The 15332-nt window shown below is 42.7% G+C and overlaps 1 protein-coding gene across 1 annotated transcript in view; it reads right to left on the bottom strand.

Annotated features, from left to right (window-relative positions):
* Positions 1-15332, bottom strand: part of LOC130536326 (polypeptide N-acetylgalactosaminyltransferase 18-like) — a 78380-nt gene that overhangs the window by 5151 nt on the left and 57897 nt on the right. Inside the window, exons 9-10 of the mRNA XM_057052185.1 lie at positions 15090-15185; positions 6785-6949 (exon numbers count right to left, since the gene is read on the bottom strand). Coding sequence (XP_056908165.1) covers positions 6785-6949; positions 15090-15185 — 261 coding nt within the window. The remainder of the gene's footprint in view (positions 1-6784; positions 6950-15089; positions 15186-15332) is intronic.

The raw sequence follows: 15332 nt of genomic DNA, 5'->3' as shown, positions 1-15332 counted from the left end.
AAAGAAGAAGAAGAAGAGAGGAAAGGCAGCACACAATGCATGTTTCAACTAGTTAACGTGGTAACGTCATCATTACAGTTTGGTTAAGGTGAAAGTTAGCGACATATGTAAATACTAGAGCCATAGAAACCCTAAAGTCTGGTTTCTGGTCAATGTAAAGCCCGCAGAAACATCTTTATCTATGCGATAGGTCTTCACAACACTGGCATCCAAAGTGCAACCTGGGTTTAATAAGCCTGTGCTCTGGCAAAGAAATGAGACTGAACCCATTTGTTTCAGACTCAATGTGCACTTGAAGAAGGTTATATTCTGTTTAAATCAATATGCTTTACATCTCCGGCAATAGCAGACACAATGAGGAACGATCCTGTCCAGCAGAGGCTCAAGAAAAGGGCTGAGCCTTCTGAGGTGCGTCCCGGTATTCCTCTAATCAATCTTCCTGTTTACTCCGTTCTCTCTGACGTTAGCAGCAGTACACTAAAGCCAGGCGCTAACATATTCCCTTCTCTCCTTGAGGTTGTCACTTGACTGAAAAGATATCGATTCTCTCAGTCTGCTTGTCTGCGTGCGAAGCTGCCTCTGCACCCAGCAGTTGGTGTGATCGTGCAAAAGTGTGATCCCCTGGATGGAACAAATGAATCCCGGATTTTTGCTGTATTTTGAGCAGCCATGTTAACAAACAACCGCTGCTTTCTCACCACAGCACCACGACGTCGGCTGTCCTTCGTGTTTAATGGACGCTCGTGTCGCCAGGGTGACGGTGAGCGACGCCATGTAAGCAACTTAAGCCACTTAAGGATGTCGAGAGAAGCTCAACTTTATGCAAATGAGGAGCGGCGCAAACGCACACAATGCGACACAGCTTTGAGACCCATGTGTTTTTATATACAGAGACATAAAAAGTGAATACAATTCCTTAAAGAAGGAGTCAGAAATTGTGGGGAAAACTGGTAAGTTGGAGGTTACTGTAGGTACATATAAACAAGAGCAAAGCACATGCTAATTTAGCATTTTTTCGAGGTAGCATTAGCTGCGTAGAGTATATATTAACCCCAACCTGTCTCGTCTGCTGTGGTATCTAACTCTAAATCAGGCCATACTGACAAATGTTTTTCTAGACTCCAGTGGCTGGAGCACCAGCGAGAGCCCATCGACGGACATGCATCTGCCCAGAACTGTAACCGGCATCAAAGGAACATATTCCCGTTCCATGCCCAGCTGTTGTTTAACAGTCATATACCAAAATATGTGTTTTCCTCACCTTTCCTCACAGTACTGCGAAACCCTGCTCATAGTCATGAAAAACACAGGGAGTCCAGGGGTCAGCGCATGAAATGATCAAACAACCTCTGTGTTTTTGCACGCACGAGTTATAAAAATGTAGTTACAGGAAGCAGCCATGTGAAAAAGTCCTGTTGGAACTGTCTATTACATTCACACAGCGGGTAGGAACCGACTTAGTGTAAATGGCCCAGAAACTGGAGGATGTGAGACATATTGATGGAGGAGCGCGTTTTTTTTGTTTTTTTGCTACCAGCAGTCTAACACGGTTTATAACAAATTATTCTGCTGATAAAAGGATCGAGAAGTGACTTGTTGTCTAAAGCGTATCCATTTAAAACAGGAGTTAACTTTGACCCCTGATAAAGCATCCTTACAAGTGAAAACCCTTCCTGGCAAAAGTGGCCTGAACCACCAGGAAATGGATAATAAGAAAATAGAAATAGTGGGAAATAAGATCCGCTGAGAGTCTCTGGTTTCACTGTAGGAGCAGCAAAATTCCACCGTATTAAAGCAAAATGTTACACTAAACAGCAGCTGGAGAACAACACAGAACACTAAAGTGCTTATAATGACATATTCTCAGTCAAGGGGAATTGCTATGCAGCGAGCTAAGTATAGACACACACACAGACACACACACAAACACATGCACAAAGGTGCAGCAAATGGATTTATGACAGTTAACCTCTGTATTGATCCCAGGCTAATCAGTGGAATACTAGACTCAGAGCTCAATGCCAGATAATGACTTTAGTCCCATTTGATTTAGAAAGATGGGCCCAGCTAATGGCCTCTCGCAACCTACTCAGCAAATTAACAAATCAATTCATTTGCCTCTCAGAGCATTTTGGAGAATAATTTCAAGAATAATTTCAAGAAACACTTGCATTTGTCGATTTATTAACATTCCTTCCTGATGCACCCTGTTTAATTTCCCCTCTTTCCAGACCTGGATAGGAATTCTATCACGCACATCTGTATCTTCTGTCGCCCTCCATCGGCGCCAGGATATCTTTATGAGTTTAAGATACCAGCAGCGTCCACATCCTCCTGGCCTCAGAATGACATCAGCAGTGGTCACTTTGACATTTCCATCTTTCCCACTGACTGCTGCTGTTAATTAGGACATGGCTGCAGATGGGCCTCGTCATTCCGGAGGTTGCTGACGGCGGAATGCTTTCTCCTCGTGTTCAACCTCATGGTGTACTTTAAAGTACCTCACAGCTTTCCTGTGGGCTACAACTCTGACTAATTACTAATGTCTTAATAAACCCACAATCACACACACGCGTGTGTGTGCGCAATGCAAATATTCGGCCTCATCATCCCGTGTCTGCCTGTCATTCCACAGTTAGATCAACATATTGATTTTCTGCTGTTAAGGCAGGAACACTAGTTCATCACTTTGACGAACAGCCAGTAAGACAGCCAGTCAATGGGTCGGTCAGGCGATCCGTCATAGAGACGCTCCATCACTGAGTCATTCGCTGCAGAGGACGCGGTGAGTAAAAGCTCTGCGTAGAGGCAAAGACCTGAACACCAAGGAGGAGCGAGGAGAGAGCCTCCTGTCCTTCCTCACCAATACGCACAAATGGTGGCTTCAATCTTCATTTTTCACACAGTGCTGCAGCTTCTGAAAATGACCTTATTTCTTGTCTAATGTAGACAAATGAATTCACTGTGGTAAGCCTGTTTTTCTGTGTACTTTCAACCTTTTACATGCGACGAGTTCAACTGCCGTCACTTTCAGGAACCATCAAGAAAAATCGGAATTTCTATGAACCTGAATCTAATATAATCCATAATAAATGCAAATGATTCAGAGAATATAGGAAGAGACATCACATAATGTCATTATCATGTCCTGAAAGGTCTCCAGCTCCGGTGAATTTACATTCTTTCTCCAGTTCCTGGAGGAGGAGAGCATGGTTACTTCTGACCCTGACTCCCACAGCGAGCCCCATGCTCAACATCGCTTTGTCTCAGGATTTGGCCAATCTCTTCTTTTTTGCTTCTGTTGCTACTTCGATCTGCTTCAGTTTACCTTTCTTATGCCCAGTAATGAGGATGGGCATTTTTTAATGTTTATGTTCCCCCAGGTAGGTCAAAGCAACGCCGCCTTCCTGCTGAGTGCATCAGAAATGATTGAAAACTCCACCTTCAGAGATGTTATGGATGGATCAGGACGGATGGATCCATCTGTCACAGCTGCAGGCAATCATGCCCATGAGCCACTTCGCCATGCACACCTGTTGTGCATCAGGACTCTAATGAACGCTCATCTTAAACCCCGGAGGCACAACTGCTCTCTGACAGATCGTTATTCATTCCTGATGACTTTCCAGCGTATTCCTGTTTGCCTGTCTGCCCGGTTCCGACCTTGCCTGTTCCTGACCGTTCTGTTTAGCCTGCTCCCCTGTAAACTCTGTCTGCCTTCTGCCCGATCTCGACCTTGCCTGTCGCCGACTATTCTGTTCTGCTCGCTCCCCGGAGAATCCTGTCTGTTGTCTGTGTCCGACAATAAAGCAGTGTTCAGCCAAACTCGTGTGTCGCATTTGGGTTCTTATCTGGTCCCCGACACCATCAAGATCATCAGGGGACTGTGCACACCAACTGCGCTCTCAGAGGCATCTGTTCCGGCCTCTGTTCCGACACTTCCTCTTTGGTCCCTCTACTTCCACAGGAAGGTGTCTGTTTCGGGAGGTCAGTCCTGAGGAGCTCCTACCGTTGTGGGGTGGAGAGGATACTCAGGAAGCTTCTGCAGAGAGATTGTGCCGGCCTACCCACTGCCTCATCTACACGAACAGATACAGCAGGATCATCTGCATATTGCACACACTCTTACACACACACTCTCAATTTAGGAAGAGCTCCTGCCAGAAGAGCGCCAGGCCGAGGAATGGTTTCCTCCCAGGAGCTGTGAGTCTGCAGAACTCTAGTGACTCTCTATAAAACCCATGAAAAGCGGCCATCTTCTTTTCTAGATTTGTAATGGTGGCCCCAATAAAAACCATCTTGAAATAGGACATGAGACATTTATCGATTTGAAGCTTGTAGTATAGATGATATGAGTATGATCATTGTACAAACGCAGTCTCGCAAAATAGATCCCACTAAGGCAAGTGGTCAAATTTAAAATCCTAATGTCTCTTCTACTGAGAATGCATATTAAACTTCAAATAATTGACAAACCAAGTTGCTCAACAGCTGATCTGTTGTGACCTCTGAGAGGTTTAAAGCATGAAAAGTAGATCTGAGATTTGCATGCATGTTCTGCAGCTACAAGCAATTGTAATTGATTTGTTATTGAGTGTTGTGATCCAGCCAGATCCTTCACCTGTAACAGAACAATGAACAGAGATATGATGAGAGTCTGACAGTTCTCTCGCTGCTATTTCATGTTTTTTTAAAATATTAAACCATTTGACTAAAAATCTTCTGGAGTGGAACCAAAGAGAAAATGGAGAGCTATGCCAAATGGAGAGCTAGGATCCTGCAAAATGAAACTTTTTGAGGTCAACTTCAGATAAATGTCCATTGAGGGACAAAACAAAGGGCAAAATAAACAGGTCGATACGAAATCCCACACGCATCAAGCATGTTTGGTTGCTACCAGCTTTTGTTTGTTACTTTGAGGTCACACCCAGTCCAATATGGTCAAGGGTCCACTTATCAGTCACTCCATGCTTATCAGTTATTTCCTCACTACAGAAATTTTTTCTTCCTTTTTTAAATGTACATATATGTTACTTGTGCAAGATACTCCTCTGGCTAAATATCATTAAGCTTGTGTCCTCATCCCAGCTCGGACAATGTGAATTTGAATACACTCATTCTGTCCAAGGTAGTTTTCTATGTCAACTGGACTGTTTTTCTTCTCTTTTGAAGATGTTTCGCTGGGGACAGAGCTTGAAAATATAGCCCTTGTGGACCATTAGCATGCTAATGAGGTGGGTGGCCACCTGAGAATCGTTGGCAGGGTCGTTGGTAGGGTGGTTCACCATTTCAGTTGAGGTGTGTCTCCCCTTTGTCTGCTGGCTCACATGGTGGTGAGTCTCCAGGTCTCCTGAAATGGTGTGTTTGTTGTTGGAAGGAGTGGAGGACAGCATTGTACGTGGGTGATAGGAAGTGCCTCAGCAACAGAGGTGGTGGACCTCTGTTTAAGGATGGTTTTTCCAATTTGACATGGATAGCTTCCTTGACACCCCTCTCAAACCAGCTGTCTCCTCTGGTCAGTACCCATACTTGGCTGTCCTCAAAGGAATGCCCGCTCTCCTTTAGGTGTAAGTGGACTACTGAGTCCTGACCTGAAGAGGTAGCACATCTGTGTTGTGTCATTCTTCTGTGGAGGGGTTGCTTGGTTTCCCCAATGTACAGTTCCTTGCATTCCTCCTGGCACTGTACAGCACAAACAACATTACATTGTTTGTGTCTTGGTGTCTTGTCCTTTGGGTGTACCAGCCTCTGTTTGAGAGTGTTGCTTGGTTTGAACTGAACTGGTATGTCGTGTTTCTAGAGGATCCTCCTAAACTTCTCAGAGACCCCGGACAGTTAGGGGATCGAAACGCTGTGGCGTTTATTTCTCTCCTCATCTTCTCTGCTGGGGTCTCGTTTTCTTGAGGTCTTGGTGAAGGCCCAGTCTGGGTAGCCACATGTTTTGAGAGCTGTCTTAATGTGGTCCTGTTCCTCCTTCCTGCCTCGGGATGTGGTGGGTATTTCTTTGGCCCCATGCTGGTGGGTTTTGATCACTCCCAACTTGTGTGCCAGTGGGTGGTGAGAGTCAAACTGGAGGTACTGGTCGGTATGTGCTGAGAATCTACACAGACAATACACTCATTCTAATTAAAATAAATAAATAAAATGAACAAAAAACTAAAGTTACACATTTTCAACGAATGGTATTCGGTATGTCCTTGACTTATGGCATAACTTAGTCTGGCTCCTGATTCTTGCTGGTGCTAATTAGTGTCAAATGTCCATGCTGGTGTGTTTAAAGGCAGTTAGCAAGATGGAGGGGTGAAGAATGGCAAGGTCTCACATATCTGAGGACAATGATGGTAAATGAGAGAGAGAAAATCTCATTTGAATGGTCCTTCAGCAGTCTGGATCATTCTGATTTCAAAAGCACCCAGATCCACGAACAGACCAGAGATGTTTATAGGAATAAAACATCCCTGTCATGAAGCTGCCCACTGCTCTCTCTTACAGCAGCAGTGTGAAAAATGGAAGATTGAATAATAATAAAAAGGGCTATGATTAAAAGCCCAAATCTAGTATTGACGTGTGAAAGCTCATTATCCTGAAATGGCGTCTAATCTTCTATTGCGTGAGACAACACAAGAATGATTCGGGTTCTTCCTTTGGTGATTAAACTCAGGACAGCATTTTTTACCCAACAATCTCTTTGGACTAAACAATACATCTCCAATGATCTATTGAGACTGAAATATGGGTGCAAATATGTGATCAAGAAAAATCGCTCGTTTTAGTTTTGTGTCACCTGAGTGAACGACCAGGTGAGCTTCATGTGTTTGGTGGCCGCGTAGCTGCACTCCAGGAGCCGAGGTCTGCTGTTCACGTCCACCAGACACTTGTTGTCGTCGTCATCGATAGTTGGACTCAGCACTCCCAGGTGGAGCTGCTGGGAGCTGGTGTAGTAGACGTTCTGCAGGGAAACAGAGTTGTTGAACATCTAATCTATGTCTCCAGGCTGAATTAGCTCGTGCAAGTCAAGTGCTTTTCAGTCGTACGTGAGCTAAATGACCTATGAAGTTAGATAACGCCGATAACTGCCTGATTTCCTGTGGATTGGACATGCAGAGAATCAATGTGTGTTTCAGGAGGAATTCCTCAACGCATTTTATTGTAGAAATGCAAAAAAAGGGATATTTTTTCGCATTTAATTCTTAACATTTTGACGTTGTTCTCTACATTTCTTTTCTCAAAATTGTTTTCACTTTTTTTCCTCAAAGTGCACGATGAAAAAAGATCTCTCCAATTCTCTTCCATATAAACTCATCCACTATTATTTTATTTCCCTCATTAACAAAGAAATAAATTTAAAAGAAAATCAACTTTTCTTCTTCATCTCTTTAAGTGTTTGAGTGATATTTAAGAACTTGCTAACACTGTTTATAAGTCAGGCAGCCAAAGTTGGATTTCTAATGACAAAAAAAAGTAAGCATAGGAGGAGGGTAACATTATTACACACACACACACACACACACACACACACACACACACACACACACACACACACACACACACACACACACACACACACACACATTCTTCCACTATAGCTGAGAGCTCCATATCAGACAGAATGGTGCAAACATGGGGACTGAAGGGGGCACGACGTGCACAGCTCTGTGGGTTTATACTGAGAGTGTGATATATTTATGATGGGCAGGATCCCGTGGCGGACGTCCGCGACATCCAAGTGATTTTCAATTTGTGTCTGTCCAATTCACAAAAGACTGAAGAAAGGTTTCAAATCATGAGGCTGCAGCACTTGTTATAGAACTGACGTTCCTGGTGTGCTTTTCTCACACATGCCAAGAATCTCAATGGCAAATTTATTTGTGAGCAGATTACGGTATTCTGCCTTTAACCGCCGCAGCGATTTGTCTGCCAGCAGACACTTGAGAACCGATGGACTCTGAATCTACACAATGTTTCATGGTCACACAAATCACCTTCAACACTTTCCAGTACACATCTCTACTATCCACCTCCAATGGCTGTTGGAACTGATTATTTGTTGCCCGTTTCTGATACGATAAACTGCAATTGGACAGATTTTTGTTCATATTCTCATGATTTTTAAAAGTGGAGTATAAGAGGGTTGAATTCCCATGTCACAGTGTGAAAAACAAGAATCAAAACTCAAAAAGCAGGAAATGGAAAACCAAGGCGGTCGTGCGTTCGCTCATTAGCAGCAGGAGCACCGCTAGTCGGTCAATTTAAACAATAACTTTATCGCTATTACTTCACCTCACCCTCATAGTTTACTGGGTCTCTACACAACACTCAGACTTTTAATGCAGCAAGAAATAAACAGCAGGAAAAACGCCTCCCGGAACGAATTTAATTAAGAGGAAAATAAGACTGAAAAAAGGCATAAAATATTCATTGAGAAAGGGAGGGGATAGAAGGGATCTGGAATGCTAAAAATTTAGTTTGGGATTATTTTGCATGCCTGAAAACAAAAACACCTCACATCAACACGGTGATGAATGCAAACGCTGGCCCTGTTTTGAAAAACAAGGTGAATTACACAGGTTTGGGAGTTTTTAACATCCTCTAAGCCCAAACAGAGACATGGAGATTCTCAGGTGGAAAAGATCAGTAAACAATGACCCAAAGAATCAAGGACCTGACAGGAATGATAAGAAGGATCAAGGTGGGGATTCAATGTAACACACGGATAAGAAACTCTGTGTGTGTGTGTGTGTGTGTGTGTGTGTGTGGTGTGTGTGTGTGTGTGTGTGTGTGTGTGTGTGTGTGTGTGTGTAAGGAAGAATTAGTTTAAATGTCCTTGCAGGAAAAAGAAGACTTCATGACAAGAGCTATTATCATACTGTGAACCAGTCAAATAGCTCTTCAGATGCCGTTTGAAAGCACCCAAACAGCAGCTTAATGTATGTGTTTATGTGTGTGCGTGTACGTGCACATGACAGCACAGAGGGTGATCGAATGCCTTTGACTGAGGCTGTCCGTGTATTTGTGCTAATAAGGGCGATTAAAGTAGCATCTGTCAGCAGATTGATAGCACAGACAAACAGGGAGGCTCAGCGGCGTCTCTCCAGCCTCGTTACCATGTTTCAAGTCCTTGAACAGAATGATTAATCACTGTTAAGCAGAATAGACTCGCACATTAACAAGGGAGGACAGGCGACGGCTCGGGAGCTGCGTGATACGTTCGGATGTTCCAGCTTCTGCGGCTGAAATTTCAACTTTGCACCCGATGCTTTCAATCATCCGATTCAATCATTTAATCACCAGAATGTCCATGACACAGTACAGATGCAGGGACATCTAGTAACTGGGTGTGTCCATCTCATGCACACCATGTGGACAAAGTAACTCCGATTAAATATAATGCATAGTCTCAGAGTGAAGCCACAGTCGGTAAAGACTGATTACTTCTTATCCTCTATATGTCTTATCCAGTGATAATTGCAGCTTATCACTAGATGTCACTGGTCTTTGAGGCTTCAAATCCTTTTTTATTTCAATATTAAATGAGGAAAAAAGTCTCACAAGTTTCACCAGCCATCATCGGCTCATCTCTACTTCCTGCTATGACGCAGCTGTGAAAAGTGCCGATGCTGAACTTTTTAAAATTGGGTTTAATTTTAATCAATACAATCTGAAAATTAGGGTAGAATTTTCAGACCTTATTAACTGTGAATCTTTGCAAGGCTGCACAGATCAGATCTCTATTAGCTGCTTTCCGGTTCCAATCCAAAAATACTGGCCTGATATTCACCCGAGTAAGTAACTCTTGTAACCCACTCGAGAACAGAGGGGGAGGTTCAGGGGTGGGTTGCAGCTGGAGCCAAGTCCCATCAGGCACTAGCACATCAGGACTTGGTTACAGCCACTCTTGCACCAGAGACAACATCAGACGTCTTTTACTGTGGTTGAGGACAAATCGGACAGGACTCTCACTCACTGGTCCCAAGTCCTCTTGTCAGATTCAGGTAAATGTTGCATTGCTTTTGGACATCGAGGTCCCAGAGTCTGCACGTGAGCCAAGAAGAGATTTTAAAGCTTCCTTCTGTTGTGGAGACACTGATTTTAACAGGACCGAAGGTTGGAACACCTGGTTTATCTGATCCAGTCCAAGCCCCGTTGGATTGTTGAGGTCCATTCATGCAAAAGGAGGAGGGATTCACGAGGCGTGGGCAACATTCAAACGTGCACCATAAAATACCTTCCAGGTTACGGCAGACGGCCTGGTGTTAGTGCTAAATATGTCCTTTTCTTTTTTTCATTTTCACTCTGAAACGTTCTCCCTCATCCTCCTCACGCGTCGAGGACGAGGAGGCAAGTTATGCATGGACATTTCAGCAGTTCATCGGGTATTCACGGCCGCATTCATCCCTCTGATCTCACACACGCACACACACACCCACCGAAAAGGCCTCAGAGTTAATCTACAAGATTGGATGGATCCGAATATCACAGTTGGAATGTCTGAATGAGAAGGAGATGCTTTTATTTGTCATTGTATGATTAATTGCACAACAGACTTTCAAGGCCAGATGGAGAGTTGGTCCTGAGCTGCTACTACCATGATGGATCGAGGTTGCCTAAAAATGTGGGGAAACTGGAGAACCAAGAGGAAACTGAAGGAGAGAAGACAATTCCTGAAAACAGAAAGGCAAGTCAAAGCTGGGAGTCGAACCCACAACCCTCTTGCTGTTACACACGAATGCTAACAAAGAATGACCAAAGGGAATAACACGACAAATGATGCCGAGGAAGCGAGGATGAGGAATATTCAAAGCTTTGATCTTGGCTGAGCAAAAAAGGCTCCAGTTTCTCTGTGATTTTCGACCGAACCGTCGTTGAGCTGCTTGCCACAAAATGTCATTTTCCACTCAGTCCAGGCAAAAGTATCCTTACTGTTTTACAGTGTGGCTCCCTAAGCTGGGTTACTCAGAGGTTTACATTTAGAAAAAGCAGAGTTTTATGAGTAAATGTGCCTCCACATATCCATTAACAACGAAGACTGTCAATAAAAAATAAATGTAGCAGTAGCCTCTTTGTGTATGTGTGTGCGCAGCCCAATATCTCTTTAAATTGGTTAGTTTCCTTTCTTGTGTAATTATGTTGTGCTGCTATCATCCCTTATCCTGGTAAAACTGCAAACGCAAGAGGGGAATTATGGCTCACTAGATGCCATTTTTCTCCCCTCACTGGAAAAAATAAAATCATCCAGCAGGCAAATTATGCAGCAATTTATTCTGCCTTTAATCTTTCCAAATATCTATATAATTCCCACACAACTGGGGAAGCAAAGGCGAGATGTAAATGTGTTTTTGTCTGAACTGAGGCCTCTGTTTGTTCCTCTTTTGTAGGCCAGAAGCAGAATGATTGTGGATAAGTGTGTCCTCCACAGGGATTAAACTGACTTGATGAGCCTCACTTTAGGGCTGGGGAACACCCAAGACTTGGTGGTCTGACCTCAGTGATGCGCTGCTACTTGAGTCCACTGATGAGACAAAGCACTCTTTGATCTCCATGATCTACCTTTTATAAGAAAAGAAGAACACTTTGTTCTTTAATTTTACCACTTTTGAATGTTCTGACTTGCTTCGGCAGTGGGCCCCTCTCCCATCTTTGAACATTTCGGACTTCTTTCTGATGCTCTAATTGGCTGTCCAGCCGAATCAGAGCATGAAGGGAGCCATTAAAGTATAACCTTGCGCCGAGGAGGCCAGTGTCATGTTAATCTGGGCAGACGTGTCCCTGCATAGCAATCTTCCATCTCATCTCCATGGTTCTGGAGCCACTGAATGTGTAGAAAAGATTATTTTCCTCCAGGGACGAAGAGTTACTGCGTCACATGCAGCTGAAAAATCAAAAAGCTGTTGCTACTCTCTCTTCAAAGCCAATGCAACAAACAGCATTGTGCTCCTTTACAAGTAAAAGCTACAAGTTTTGTTTCTGTCACATTTAAAAGTGCAGTTTGTCACAGCCTTTTCCATGTGTCTATTAGGATCTGAGCCCAGTTTAAGCTAAACAGGTGCACAACACAACCGTGTCCATATCTTATGTTAAATGATATTATATATAATTGTTCTAATCAGATAAATAAGCAAAAGAAACCGCTAGTCTTTGCTCAATAGTAGCTTTTGTTGATCACTGCGGGCTGACGAACAAGGGAGCTAAATGGTTCCAATGTCCAATGTTTTTTGTGATCCAGTGTCTGACCAGCATTAACACTTTTTCTGAAGCGAAAAATAAATAGATAGTTTGCTCACGCTATGATACAAAGTGTTAAGATGCCATCCCATCACTGCCCCACAACAATTGTCTCTAGCTCTAACATCTACCCTTCAACAGTAACAGGAAAGGATGGACGGAAAACTAATATCATTCCGATTCCCTGACGTTTTGGACAGGTAACTGCAGTTGTATTGTGTTGTAGAGTGCGCACCCCTGCTGTGTTATCAGCAAGCACTCTGTTTTTAACAAAAGCTCTCTCCAGCAACCATCCCTGAACAAACCGAAACACTTAATGGCTTCAGATATTTCCCTGTGGACTAAATGGAGACCTAGCGTAAGTGAGATTGCCTGACTGACATTTATCATGTGGAAACAAATAAAAGTCGCAGAAACTTTTGACTTATTCTGAGTCTGGTGTATTTGAGTTGCTCCCCTACCTGTCATAAAATACAGGAAGCAATAAACCTCATGTGGCTTTAGTGAAAATGTTTACAGTTGTCTTTTATTACAGAAAGTTTAAAACCAGGACAACATACCAAATGTCAGTTTTTATAGTGATAAATAGGCCTGGTTCCCCACTTACGCCTGGTTCCCCAGTATAAAAATGATTATTTCTAAGAGCAAACCTTAAACCCTAAATTTCTGATCATCATTTGTCTGTTATATGTATTCTGAGGTATAAAATATGAATCCATAATCAAATAATACATACAAAATTCTGTACCATCATTTTAACTTTTCCACAATATGGAATTATTAGTCATTTTTAGTCAAAATTCTTTAAGCGGAAACAAATAAATTCCATGTTATTGTTGACATCATTTGCAACAGGTGACAAATTTCCTCACATTCAGCTAAATGTACATCTAAAAGTTAATACTATAAGTTAATATATTAATATTACATTATTATTTATAATTATTACCGGTATGTATAAATGTTAACTGTAAATGTTAAATGTAAACATTAAACATAATTGTCTCAGAGTGTAAAACAAACACTGCTTTCACCCTGAAATTAGAACATCGATGAGGGATTTTCTAACGCGGGTCGACCAGTCTTGGCTCGGCTTTGGTCTGACCTCCCGCTTAAAGGCGAGTGGCTCTCATATGTCATCATTAGGCCTTTATGTGCGCTGGAAAGCTGCGAGTTAAACAATGGACAGTATGGACGATGTCAGCAAGTCCATTGTCAACGTTGTTGTTTCATACGTACAACTGTTGCAAAGTTGACAAACTCAGCACAGACTGAAGGATGTCTGAGTTCTAATTCAATGAAGGTGGAAGGAATTTGTAGCTAATCTGGAAAGATTGAAACAGAGGAAGCCTTAAACACATTGAGTATGGAAAGGGACAGTTCTATTGGTCAGATTCCTCATGGTAAGGATACAAAAACAGAACGGATCACGTCTAGAATAACCGGCCTTACCATGGCAGTTTAGAATACTGAGCAATAAAGTGATGTGGGCCGTAATCAAGTGATGAGCTGCCATATAACTAGTAATTAAAGTTTATGATAAGACAAATTGGTTGGTTCCAGGATGCCAGTATTGCCAAAAACCTTGTCGGTGTCACTAGCATGATCGATAGAAAAGGTGCGTCATATTGCCACACAAGCTGTAGGTATATAAACAATCCCTGATCAGTGGGATTTTCCGAGCATGGTGATCTTCAGGTGTACGCTTCCATTAAAGATCATGTAGCTGCACATTTGATTTGTTTGACTGACAACATGGCCGACAGCTCCACTGTTGTGTCGTTTTCTGCTACCTATTAAAAAGCGCTAGCCTGCGGTTCTCTGTATGGGCAGTACAACCATAAATTGTTGCTCAGTGCATCTCAAATGGTTATTAAACACATGCAGTAAAGGTTAATATGTGGCCTACGTACGGTTGCTTATTAGATTTGCTCTTGAATATCATCAGATAACTCAATAATTAATTGCATACGCTGATTCGCTTTAAGAATTATTTGATGAGGCGCTGTACGACCAGCAAATATGCGCTCTCTCCCCCAAAACAATACTGATTAAAAAATAGAAGCAAACTTTAGGTGAATATTTTTTTTAGGGTAACGTTAGCGCAGATATAGACACAACTAAGGTAAAAGCAGACCAGAGTCACTTCTGGACACGGCTCTGCAGGCTGTTTGAGGTTTTTGAGTCAGCATGACAGATTACAGATGGGCACTATGGGCGGGGCCGTGTGCTACTGGAGGCGGAGCTTTACGTTTGCACCCGGCAAGATATTTAACATTTACATTTAACATTTATATGACATAATTGTTATCCAGTGTAGGTTCTCTCTGCCAACATGTATGCCAACACTATTAGACTCAAATGAAGCTTTAAATCAAATATAACTTTCAAGTTAATGTGACATTTAGCTTCTGCGAGATCGTTCCTTCTTTGTGTCATTTTCAGCGTGCACTATTTCAGACTGAGTTATGCAGTATAGCAGTAGCAATATAACTCCCATGCTAAGAGAGAAATATAATAGGACAGCTTACAGTGAGTTTAGTTTTGGGTCACAGGATAAGTCGTTATAAGTCCCCATACGTCAGGGGCTAACATCTAATCGTGGCAGTACATGTCACTAGCATGACACACGTATTCTTGCTGTTGTAAATAGCAAAAAAAAACCTGACCACACTTACCCAACTAACATCATGACAGACAATTGTAAAAACTATTTAGTGTTACTTAAATCTGTGCAACGACAGGCCATCACAATCAAACCCTGAACCCCCCCAAAAAAGAAAGAAAAACAAATAAACGCCCCAGACCATCCTGACGGGGCTGAATCGAGAGAACTGTACAACAGAAGAGAATTAGAAAGAACTAACCTGTGGTGTCATCCCGTGACAGAGATACATGATGGGAGCGTTGTCACCATCGGGTCCCTGGTCCAAACACAGGTTGTCTCTCAGGCTGTTCTTCAACTGGCAAAACAGGAAAGATAAGAGGACATGAAATGGAGGGGAGGGATGATGAGCGAGGGTGTGTAAAGGGGTGGCACGTGTGCAACGTTAAAGACTCACTGGTGCTGTTACTATGGTGACAGGTTAGAAGCAATGATAAAAGTAACA

This window comes from Takifugu flavidus, chromosome 13, assembly GCF_003711565.1.
Source record: "Takifugu flavidus isolate HTHZ2018 chromosome 13, ASM371156v2, whole genome shotgun sequence".
NCBI classification, from domain to species: domain Eukaryota; kingdom Metazoa; phylum Chordata; class Actinopteri; order Tetraodontiformes; family Tetraodontidae; genus Takifugu; species Takifugu flavidus.
Note: the sequence above shows the minus strand (reverse complement) of the source record. Positions and strands in the feature narration are given on the sequence as shown.